Below are 12,507 nucleotides of genomic sequence, written 5' to 3'. Positions count from 1 at the left end.
ATTTGGGGGTTGCTCTGGGGGTGTTAATCCCCAGCCCTTGGGGACAGCTCTACGTGCAAGCTCAGCACATTTCTGTGGGGCAGGAAAGCAGCAAACAGCGGCATGCACTGGAAGGGGGGCCACAGGGCTGCCGGTGAACTGGAAGCAGAGCTGGGCGGGGCGACTACACGGACATCTCTTACCAGTAATAGTTGTTAGAAAGATACTACTCCGCACAACTGTTTCTCGTTCATGGACGTTCAATATCAAAGGCAGACAGACATCCAGAAATATACCTTCACATTTACATTAGATTTTCAACAAGGGCACCAGAACAACACAATGGGGAAAGACTAGTCTTTTCAACAAAGTGTTGGACTACTGGATAGCTACAAGCAAAAAAATGAAGTCAGTCCATTTCCTACCTTACACCATGTACAAAAATTACCTCAAAATGGATCAGACCTAAATATAAGGTCTAAAACTACAAAACTCTTAGAAGAAAATACAGGGGTAATAAGTAATCTTGGATGTGGCAATAGCTTTAAAAACACAACAAAAGAATAAGGAACCAAATTAAAAATATAAACTTGGACTTCACGAACATTAAAAATGACCCTAGTTCATTGTTGGTGGGATTGCAGACTGGTACAACCACTGTGGAAAACAGTATGGAATTTTCTAAGAAGACTAAAAATGAATCTCCCTTTTGACCCAGCAATTCCACTGCTAGGATTATATCCTAAGAACCCTGAAACACCAATCCAAAAGAATCTATGCACCCTAATGTTCATAGCAGTACAATTTACAATAGCCAAGAGTTGGAAGCAACCTAGGTGCCCATCAGTAAATAAATGGACCCCCAAAATTATGGTATATTTACACAATGGAATTCTATGCAGCAGAAAGAAAGGAGCTCCTACCCTTTGCAACACCATGGTTGGAAATGGAAAGCATTATGCTGAGTGAAATAAGCCAGGTGGTGAAAGACAAATACCATATGATCTCGCCTTTAACAGGAACCTAAACAACAAAACAAAAAACCAAGCAAAATATAACCAAAGACACTGAAATAAAGAATAGGCTGACAGTGACCAGAGGGGAGAGGGGAGGGAATTTCAGGGGAAAAGGGGAAGGATTTACAGGAACAAGTATAAAGGACACATGGACAAAAACTAAGGGGGGTGGAAATGGGAGGGAGGTGGGGATCACGGGGGGCTGGGGGTGGGCTGGGATGCGAGTAAAAGAAAACTGTACTTGAACAAATTAAAATTAAAATGTGCTTCAAAGGACATTATCAAGAAAATGAAAAGACAACCTACTATAGAATGGCAGAAAGTATTTGCAAATTATATATCTGATAAGGGACTTCTAATTAGAATGTATGAAAAACTTTTGCAACTCAATAGTAAAAAGACAAATAACCTAATTAAAAATGGGCAAAGAATCGGAGTAGACCAGTCCCCAAATTAGATGTATGTGCAAGTGGCCAATAAGTACATGAAAAGACACTCAACCTCATTAGTCACGAAGGGGATGCAAACCAAAACCACTGAGATACCACACGCACATCCTACCAACTAGGACAGCTGCAACAGAGGGCAATAATGTGGAGACATTAGAACCCAATATCCTATTGTTGGGAAATGTATAATGGTGCAGCCGCTTTGGAAAACAGTCTAGCAGCTGCTCAAGAGGTTAAATACATTGCAGCTCCAATTACCCAGCAATTCCTCTCCTAGATGTATACCCAAGAGTTCACACAAAAACTTGTACATAAATGTTCACAGCAGCATTATTCATTATAACAAAAAAATGGAAACCCAAATGTGTATTAACTGGTAAGTGGATAAGCAAAATGTGCTATGTACATACAATGAAATATTACTCAGCAATAAAAATAAAGTGCTGATAGATGCTGTGATATAGTCAGACCTTGAAGATGTTCAATTAAGTAAAAGTAGTCACGGGTCACCGTGTGGCTCCATTTGTAAAATGTGTAGAACAAATCTCTATGTGAATTGGATGGGTGCTTGCTGAGGGCTGGGGGATGAGAGGACTGGGGACTGACTACTAAAGGGCACTGGATTTTTGGGGGGGCGATAGTGTAAAATTGTGGTGGTGGCTGAACAACTCTGGATTCACTAAAAACCGCTGAATAGTATACACTTGGAATTGGTGAATTTGCAAGGTGTGTAAATTATCTCAATAAACTCGTTACAAGAATAATCAAATGCATGGAAGCACATTATTTTTTTCTAAAGTCTCATGTTTTCACCATTACATTAGAACAAAACATTCTAAATAATCCCGTTTTGTCCACTCTGTATGAGTTTCAGCTACATGCCTGTGTGTTTGTTCTCCAGTAAACAGAAGTACGTTTTCATGTGCCAATGCTTGCTCTTTTTCCATCATGAGCTTTTTAGATGGTCTCACTTCTTTCAGATGAGGGAATGAATGGGCGCAAATTGTTAGACAAAGGAACGCAAGTTTAGAACATCTCCAGCTTCGCATTCTCTACGTCTACCTCAGCCTTGATCTGGAGTAACGTGATATAAAATGAAGAATTGGAACACATCTCATTCCTCACTTGCACAAACCCTCCCTTGGCTTACACACTGCTCTAACACCCAGACTCCCTTCCCAGGCTCTAAGGCCCCACGTGCCCTGTCTCTGGCCTTGCTCCATCCTGCAGTGCTCCTTCCTGCTTCACCGCCCTGCCCCACTGCCGTCATTTTTGGACTGACCTTCCTGTCACATGGTAGGTAGTCAGCAAGTATTTGTTAAATACACGTAATTCTGTCACTCCCTAGATATAACACATTTTCAAGTATCTTTTTAAATTGAATCGATTGGGGTGACACTGATTCACAGAACCTTGCAGGTTTCAAATGTACAATTCGACCCAACAGCATCCGCACACTGCACTGTGCGCCCAATGCCCCAGGCAGTCTCTTTCCATCCGCATTCATCCCCCTTTGCCCACCTCCACCTACCCCTACCCCACTTTCAAGGCAGGGTTTAACTGTGAATTCATGGCTGAATTTTGGAGGAGGGGGTCTGTAAATCTTCTATTCTGCAAAGTTGTGTATATGGGAACGTGCATTTGTCTAGAGAGAGCAGCCATCACTTCCATTAGATTTCCACAAACATCTGTGACAGAAAACAAGGTAATGACCTCAGTTAAGGGAACAAGGCTCAGAAAAACGGAGTCAAAGGTGAAGAAGTCAGCGGCTTAAACGGCCACAGTGCACCATAAATACGTTAGAGGGAGTGTGACTGTAGAGGGTAACTGCCCTTGTCGTCCTCTTGAGGGTCGTAAGGAAGTACCAAGGACATCAGGGATCCCTACACCTGAAGCACACACAGGCTGACCGCCTGTCTTCTCGCTCCCTGAGGGTCAGCTGTAGCAAACCACACGCCGGCCCCCATTCCAAGACTTGATATGCCTCCTGTCCTACCAGGGGTGTGCTGAGTACGCGTGAGGTTGAGAATCATTAATCTAAAGGGCGTGCCTAACAGAATCCATCGAAAAACCCAGTTGGGTTTTAGCAAATTAAAATTGTCTATAAAGAATGTGAAATGTCCAAATGGCAGTGTATGTACATAAACCAATAAAACATGTTAGTGGCAATTTAATTTTAATTATCTGTTAAAAAAACCCCCAACTTATAAATTAGTATACATTTGTGTGTATGTTTATACAAACAAATATACATCTGGAAATTTAATTTTAATATCTTTTCAAAAAATTTCCAACTCACGAGTTTGTGTCTGTTTACCGAATAAACACACACATTCGTTCTCCCACCCCAAACCCAGCCCTCTACAGGAGGCGGCTCCTGGGGCCCGGATGTCTACCGCAGGCCGAGCTGCTGCTCCAGGAGCTCCACAGTCCTGCCGCCGACTGCTGGGTGGGCTGGGCGCCACCAGAGCAGGGCCCAGTCTGAGGCACCACAGGCAAGAAGCAGCTTCTGCTCTTTTCCAGATGCACAGGGAAGACGCCATTTCTGTTGCATTCATGTATCCAGGTGCTTGTAGAGTCTACGACTTTTCTCTTTTTTATTTCTGTTGCCATGTTTTTTCCAGGGCTTCCCAGTGCCGCTCTCAGAGTTCACAGTGGCTGTGGTCACCAGGCCGCTCCCAGGCTTGTAGCCCATCACAGCCTGGACGCCTCTGGTCAGAGCTCTCACATTTTCCTAACAGCGAGAGAGAATATTGGGCTATCAGCGGTCTCCTTTAGAAGATACGTACAGTACTGTTTACAGAGAACTCCAAGATAGTGGACTTCTATCTCTTTACCTGGTCCTTTCTCCCCATTAAATGCTAAGTTTTCAGTACTGTGTGTTCAGTTCATTCTCTTTCCCTCAGCTTTGCTTAGTTCCACAGCCTCAAAAATTATCTGTGCCGAGAATCACAGAACTAGCTACTTCCTGGAAATCTCTGTCTTGGTGTCGAAACCCAACCTGCCTCAGTCTACATTTAGCTAGAAACTGACTCTCTGTTCTTCGTTTTAGTGAGTGGTATAGGAATCCACCCAGCTGCCAAGACGGCGCATTCTGTCTTCCTTATCTATTATAGTCAGTGAGCCTCTAAGTTCTGTTGATCCTGGTCTCTGGAATTTCGTTCATCTCTTCCCACTGTTCTAACCTAGGTGCTCATTAGCTTTCACCGGGCCACGGCAAGACTCATTTCTGCAAGAGTTCTCTAATCATAATCACTCCATTCCTGTCCTCACAAATCTCTGACAGCTCCTTGTAGGGGGGGGGGGGAATCAAGTTCAGATCCTCTCACATGGCACAGTGTCACCTACAACATGGCCTCTTTAATGATAAACCCCACACTCCCGTCAGCCTTTGTTCGTGCAACTCCTTCTGCCTAGAAATCTGGCCCTCACCATTCCTTCCAACTGGTGCATTTTTATTTGTCCCTCGAAGTCCAGCTTAAACATCACTTCCTCTCTACAGATAGCTCTCACTCACCTACTCTGCTCTCAGCCCTGACCTAACTGTTCTCCGGTCCAGGCTGAGTCCTTGACTCACACCTCTGCCCCAGACCTAACTTGGCACGGTATTTGTTACCTTGCCACTCTCCCCTTTGCTAGAATGTGATCCCCCTCAAGGCAGTAATTGTGTCTTATCAATTTTCATACCTTATTCTTGGTCACAGTCAGTGTAAGAGCTGGCATATAGGGCTCAAAAAAGTTGTTGTAAACTTGTGATTTAAATTAAAAAAACAAATTTTAAGTTTACTTACTAGAAAAAATTTAATCTGATGTAATTTATAAGTATAAAGCAGTATCTCATGGTCTTCTTAAAATAGTAAAATATTACTCTAGAAACTAAAGCTTAGATAATTATTCCATAATTAACTGTAACTTTTCATCTTTCTTATACATGACCTTTAGAAACTTTTTGCAAACACCTAAAACTTCAACTTAAATGTCCTGTATGACAGTGGCAGACCCAAGAAAGAACCTCTAATTTTTCTGCTTATTGTTAAATTTTCTTCTAAATATTAGCAGACTTGAAGTAATTCAAACGAGGAACCACAATAACTTAAATCCACGCCCAGCTTTGCCACTTAAAACCAGTGTCCTTAAGTAAGTCACTGTGCCTTCCTTCTTCAGCCTTGGAGTCTTCAAGGATGAAGGGGGAGAACGTGTCGGCCCGGTGTGCCTCGGCAGGACCGCTGTGTGAGGCGCACGAATAAAGCACCACGCAGACACAGGAAAAGTCTTTCTCTGTGTCCATCTGACTCCTGCATCCTATTTTTTATGGTTATAGTAGTTACAGTAGTATTAAAAAATATGTATTAGGTATGATTATAAGACTTAACTGTTCTGCACATAAATTTGGTCTTTAAAATGCTATATACAAACTGTACTTGCAATGTGCCAGATGGATACTAAACTTATCAGGGTGACCACCATTAAGTTACATAAATGTCTGATCACTATGTTGAACACCCAGAACTAATATAATATTGTATGCCAATTATAACTAGAAAAGTTTTTTTAATTAAAAAATTGTACCTGTGATGTAAACACAGTGATTAAAATGTGGTAGCTCAGAGAAAAGACAATTCACTAAATGCAAGAAAAATCTGCAAACCGTAAATGATAAAGGCTCATATCCAGAATATACAAAGAACTCTTACAACCTAACCACCATGAACAATCCTCCAAAGAAGAGAGAGGTACATGTGCCAATGAGCACATAAAAGATGCACAACATCAGCAGTCACTAGGGAAGCATCACTTCACACATATAGGGTGGTTAAAATAAGAAAGGGCGAGCCCTGCTGGTGTGGCTCAGTGGGTTGAGCACTGGCCTGCAAACAGAAAGGTCACTGGTATGATTCCCAGTTAGGGCACATGCCTGGGTGTAGGCCAGGTCCCCAGTAGGGGGTGCATGAGAGGCAACCAATAGATGTTTCTCTCCCTCTCTTTCTCCCTCCCTTATGTTTCTCTTCCTTTCTTCCTCTCTCTCTCTAAAATGTAAAATGTAAAAGTAAATAAAATAAAAAAAGAAAATAAATATTAGCAGGAATGTGGAGAAATTAGAACCCTCATACATGCTAGTGGACATGTAATGTAGCAGCTGCTTTGGGCAGTAAAATGTGGAGTTACCATATGACCCAGCAATCTCATCCTAAAAATATACCACAAGAGAACAGAAAATATATGTCCACACAAAAACTTGCCCATAAATGTTCACAGCAGCATTATTCCTAACAGACAACAGGTGGAAACAACCCAGATATCTGTCCATCAACTGATTGAATGGATAAACAAAATGTGCTTTATCCATTCAATGAAATATTACTTGGCAATAAAAAGGAATAAAGTCCTGCTATATGGATGAACCCTGACGTCACTAAAGCCAATTGAAGATATCAGTCCCAAAAAGCCACACAGTGTATGATTCCATGTATAAAAAATGTCCAGTATAGGCAAATCCACGGAGAAGGTAAATTAGTGGTGGGTAGGGTCTGGTGGGAGAGGGAAATGGGGGGCAACTGCTAATAGGTCTGGGGTTGCTTTTTAGAGTCAGAAAAATGTTCTAAAATTAGATAATGGTTACAGCCACACAACTCTGTGACTATAACATAAACTACTAAACTGTGTATTTTAAAAAGGTGAATTTAGTGTAATAATGTGTGGATTGTATGCCAACAAAGATGTTATACAAAATGTGTTGGAGGAGAAATTAAGGAAAACTTTAAAACTTACCTGATGGAAAAAGCTTTTGTCAACAACATTTTCAATCTGTTCTGCTTTCTTTTTTCCACCAGGCTGTGTTTTTATTCCACCACCACCCCATTTGTTCTCTCGAAGTCGCTGGTGTTGATATTGAAAGGTCACGGGGTCTCTTCCCGGAGGAGGGTGACAATACAGAAGTTTACCCTATAAAGACCACATAAATGATAACAGTGCATCATAAGGGCCATCGGTGCCATCCCAGGACAGGGAAACAGTCCTCGGACAAGGCCCCCCGCCAGGCACACTTGGACAGGGCTTCCTGCTTTCGGTCACTAGCTGAGCGGAGCCGGCCCACTGCAGCCGAAGAGCCCTATTAAACGGATGCTGGGCCTTGGTGTTCCAGAGGCCTAGCCTCCTGCCTCAGCCGCCAGGCAAGAATAAAATCTCTCTTCCTTTGTGCTCGTTTTTGGCCCATTTGCATTTCTACTGAAGCATTCTTCAGCACACCTCTATGACTACATTTATGATGCATATCTTCCAAAGCGAAGACCAGGCAGGACACAACCAGACAGTGTGGCTGCATGAACAGGGACACTAGGCTGGCTGCAGCTGTTCACTGGGGTGGACTTCCCTCCTTCTACCATAAACACTCCCAAAACCGTGACTGTTTCTAATGCGCCTTCCCATCCTTCAGTTCTATAAATGGTAAAAAAAAATTTATTCATAAAGTACTCCACCATTTCCCTCCGAACTGAAGGCAAGAGAAGGTGATTGCCCACTTTTACTTCTACGCTCAAAGAGCTCTGCTACTGTGGTACCCAGGAGGGAATACAGCCAAATCCTCAAACCTGTTATCACTGGGGCCCTGTAATGCTAATCTGTGGAAAGAATTAAGAGCTTGATACATAAAAGTTACTGCCAGACACTGAGCTCCAGTGTGTGTGTATCTCCACACCCGTACACTGTTCTCACAGATTTTCTGTAACAATCTCATGAGATGGGCAGGATTTGCTACTCTCTCCCTGGCAAGGAAAACCCCAAACTTAGCACATCCTCATTTATAATAGGAGAAGAAGAACCTCACAGACTTAGGTATGTTTAATGAGATGAGACATGTAAAACATTCACAACTATTCCCAGCAGGGCTAGCTTTGAATAAATGTTAGCTATTATTATCGTTACTAGATAAGTGTAGGGCATATAAACAACTGTATTACAAGGAAGGCTGTGCTACAGGGGTTGGAAAAACCAGGCATTAATTTACCACTTTCACTGACAACAGGCGTTCAGAGACCTTCATCTCTTTCACATTGTTATCAGTCACTTCACTGATCTGTATGATGCCAGCTCTCTCGCATCAAGAATATAAATCCAGTTATAAACCAATCTCGACGAGAACACACCTCCTTTATGACTTCATAGGTCATCACTTCCTAAACTCACACCGTGGAGAAAGAAGACCCATGTACTCAAGAGCAACAAGAAGCAGGGCTCACTCACGCTGACGTAGTCCTTCAGGACGTAGCGCGCAGACCGCGGCTGGTCCGGCTGCCCATGTGCTGTCATGAACCCCCGCATACCTGTGAGGAGAGACACATTCTGTGAGATATAAGCTCCAGGACAGAACACCACAACAGAGAAAACTGAGGTGACAGAACTTAGTCCTTTCCCTTACCTCACTATGCATCCTGACTCTTTATTTATTTTTAGAGAGAGGGGAAGGGAAGGAGAAAAAGCGGGAGAGAAATATCAATGTGTGGTTGCCTCTCTTGTGTCCCCTACTGGGGATCTGGCCTGCAACCCAGGCATGTGCCCTGACTGGGAATCGAACCAGCAACCCTTTGCTTCACAGGCCTGTGCTCAATCCACTGAGCTACACCAGCCAGGGCCTGACCCTTTATTTTAAAAGTCAATTACCATTGTAGAAAATATTTTTGCTAGCATTATACAAACATCTCTGATAACCCAGAAGAACAGCAGAGCACAGTGGGTAAGAATACAGGCTTTGGCAGATTGGCTGGGTTCAAAACTCAGCTTCAAAATTCAGCTCCCTCACATACTAGCTGTGTTTGGCTCTTCCATTTTAGGAGAAAACAGAATCCCAGAGTTCACCTCACACATAAAAGCACATTCAGGCAGATTAAAATCTAAAGGTTTTTAAAAATAAAAGATACGCCCTGACTGGTGTAGCTCAGTGGATTGAGCGCGGGCCTGCGGACCACACCATCGAGGTTCGATTCCCAGTCAGGGCACATGCCTGGGTTGCAGGCCAGTTCCCAGTAGGGGACTCACGAGAAGCAACCACACATTGATATTTCTCTCCCTCTCTCCTTCCCTTCCCCTCTAAAGATAAATAAATAAAATCTTAAAAAAAATAAAAGATACCATCTTTTATCCTTTAGGGATATGGAAGGCCTTCCCCAAGTAAAACACCAAATCCAATCAAGCCAAGGGGGCAAAAAAACCCCCAATCTATTAAAATTGTTAACTTCTGTAGTGCCAAAGAAACAATAAACATTGGGAAAAACATTTGTGGCGCATGTAACAAAGAACTACAAATCAAGACAAAAACAAACAATGTGTAGGGAAAAGGTGATTCCCAAAAGAAATACGAGTATAAATTGCCAACAAACACACAAATAGCCGCTCAACTGCACTGGTATTTAAAGAAAATGCAAACTGAGCTTTAGCAACATCTTTTTAAATGAACTGTGAGAGGCAGTTCTCTGCGGGCCCACAGATGGCAATCCCTGAAACCGCTTGTGCGCTCATCCCTTCCGACAGACCGGCTTTCCCCTTACTCCGCCTGCACCGGACAGTGCAGAGAGACAGGTCTGCGTGAGGGCATCCGGGTTCTCATCCAGGCTCAGCCACCCGCCAGACACCAGCTTGGGCAAGGTATTCACTCTGAGTTGCAGTCTGGGTCCCCAGTAGGCAGCGTGTGAGAGGTCTACTGGGGTCTCTTCTTGTCCTATGATTTTGTGACTATATCGGTCTTACCACAAATGCTTATTAGTATTTATTCTCTTTAAAGTCTCTCAATGAAGGTGAAATCAAGGTCTGATTTAAGCGTTGTTCCTATCAAATCACCTTTTTCTGCCAGTAAATTCTCAGGCTGAACGCCTTCCCAGGTGGAGACAGCCCCTTTAAAGACAGGCCACGCACACAGAAAGGTTCCAACAGCGCTATTTCTTTAGGTAGATGTAGTTCCCCAGACCACTTTCGAAGTGTGTATTTAAGGTAAACAAATCACAATAAACAATGGAAAAATGATCTGCTATGATAACTCCCATGTGGAATTGGGGTAAAACTCGGAGGGCAGACAGCTGTGGACTCATTTTAATGTTAAACAAGGCTCACAAGGGACTGATGAAGGGGAAGGAAGCTGTCTCGTGTCCGCATCCCAACCAGCTCTGCTCTGTCGACTCTGAGTCTTTCCCTCCTGATGCGCCCATCACAACTCTCCTATCCTGCTCTGGTGAGCATATGCATTTTCTCCCCAACACTCCTTTTCTTCCTTTTTGGGAGAAGTCTCCCCAAGCAGCCTACGGAGCCTCAGGTCAGAACCTCGGTGCCTACACTCGGGTACCATCAGAGCAGTGAACATCCTCGGGCTTTCCCTCGACAAGGCTGTGGTAACTGCTGACTGGACCTGCGCTCCCTGCAGGAGCTCGGAACACTGCCCACACGGAGGCCTCCTATGTGGGAAGGGCCTGAGACCAGGGAACCAGGGACCGGCTTCTGTGATGACGGTTAGGAAAGGGCAGACCTGGGGAAGAGGCGAGGGATACGAAGTGTCTCCTCCAACTTCTAAAAAGCACTTCACACAATGAAGGAAAATACCACTCTGGCAGCGCTCAGCGCTCCCTCCTTTACTGCTGGACCCTGAGGCCACCACCTGGAGCTACCTCCAGCTACCTGGAGGAGGCCACTTTCCAGGCAAGGCCAACAGAGAAAACACAAATATCAGCCATGGAAGATTAACTGAAAAATGCTAAGAAAAAATTCTGAATTTGTTACCTTTGCAGAGGACTATTTCTCTCATTAGCTATATTATTTTTGGTTCATGTTTTTAAATAAATCACAACTCACATCCATAGGCTGTCAGCAGTTCTTCCGACGTTGGAGGTCGATGGGGAGCTTCATCCTCTCGAGGCTTTATGATGTTAATGCCATAGGTAGCTTCTAAAACATGTCTTGGGATATTCTGGCAAATGTAAGCTTGTCAAGGAAACCACCCCCTGAACTGAACCCTGTCCCCATGGCATCTGCCACAGGCTCGGAAGAACATGGTGCGTCAGCACTTCTATGGCAAAACCTTTCTCACCTCTCCAGAAGAGCAGTAGAGTTATTAACTTAAAAAGACATTTAAAAAAATGAAGCCTTATGTACCAACCATCACTGCCAAATGAGTCCTTTTAAGTGACAATTATTAAAATACCTCTGCAATACACTGTAAAGGTGATACGTTTTTATCCAAATGAACTATCGATTTGTAAGGTGATCCTAATTCAGACATAAAGCACAAAGAGTCTTTGTTTCTGATCCCTCTGTCTATGTCTAATTACCCAGAGTCTTCTTCTTAATCTACTTGTGACGTCCTACTGCGATCTCGTACTAGTCATTCATGTACATGTACTGAATCCTGAAAGGGCAGGACTCGCATCTGATTCGTCCCTGCATCCTCCACAGAACCCAACCTAATCTGGCTTGTAATAAATGCTTTGAGATTCTCCAGGTTATTATAAGTACATTTAACACATTCTTTAAAAAATTTTTTTCAATTAGTTTACTTCCAATATTATTTTGTATGAGATTCAGGTGTACGAGCATAGTGGTTAGACAATTACACAATTTTATTTTATTTATTCATTTTTAGAGAGAAAGGGAGGGAGAAAGGGAAGGAAACATCAATGTGTGGTTGCCTCTCACACGCTGCCTACTGGGGACCCAGACTGCAACCCAGGCATGTGCCCTGACTGGGAATGGAACCAGTGACCCTTTGGTTCGCAGTTCAGTGCTCAATCCACTGGGCCACACCAGCCAGAGCCAATTACATAATTTTAAATTGATCCTCCAATAAGTCTAGTCCCCACCTGGCACCATCCATTATTATAGTATTACTGGCTATATTCCTCATGCTATACTTTATGCATTCTTTTAAACAACTGTATCCTATGTTAGAGACATACCATATTTTATTTATCATAAGGAATGAATCCTTACTCATTTTTTTTTTATAGAAAGAGGAAACAAAATGGGGTGAACAAAAGTTGTGGCCGTGAGTGTAGTTATGAAGAATCCTGTCAAGAATTGTGCAGGGC

The 12,507-nt window shown here is 43.2% G+C and overlaps 1 protein-coding gene across 1 annotated transcript in view; it reads right to left on the bottom strand.

Annotated features, from left to right (window-relative positions):
• Nucleotides 1-3,613: 3,613 nt before the first annotated feature.
• LSG1 (large 60S subunit nuclear export GTPase 1) overlaps nucleotides 3,614-12,507 on the bottom strand; it is a 30,527-nt gene continuing 21,633 nt past the window's right edge. The window contains exons 11-14 of the mRNA XM_037153410.2: nucleotides 11,276-11,399; nucleotides 8,684-8,763; nucleotides 7,214-7,387; nucleotides 3,614-4,178 (exon numbers count right to left, since the gene is read on the bottom strand). Coding sequence (XP_037009305.2) covers nucleotides 3,999-4,178; nucleotides 7,214-7,387; nucleotides 8,684-8,763; nucleotides 11,276-11,399 — 558 coding nt within the window. The 3' untranslated portion in view covers nucleotides 3,614-3,998. The remainder of the gene's footprint in view (nucleotides 4,179-7,213; nucleotides 7,388-8,683; nucleotides 8,764-11,275; nucleotides 11,400-12,507) is intronic.

This window comes from Artibeus jamaicensis, unplaced genomic scaffold, assembly GCF_021234435.1.
Source record: "Artibeus jamaicensis isolate MK-2021 breed Jamaican fruit bat unplaced genomic scaffold, CSHL_Jam_final contig_466, whole genome shotgun sequence".
NCBI lineage: Eukaryota > Metazoa > Chordata > Mammalia > Chiroptera > Phyllostomidae > Artibeus > Artibeus jamaicensis.
The sequence above is the reverse complement of the archived record's forward strand: the minus strand, read 5'-3'. Positions and strand labels throughout refer to the sequence as shown.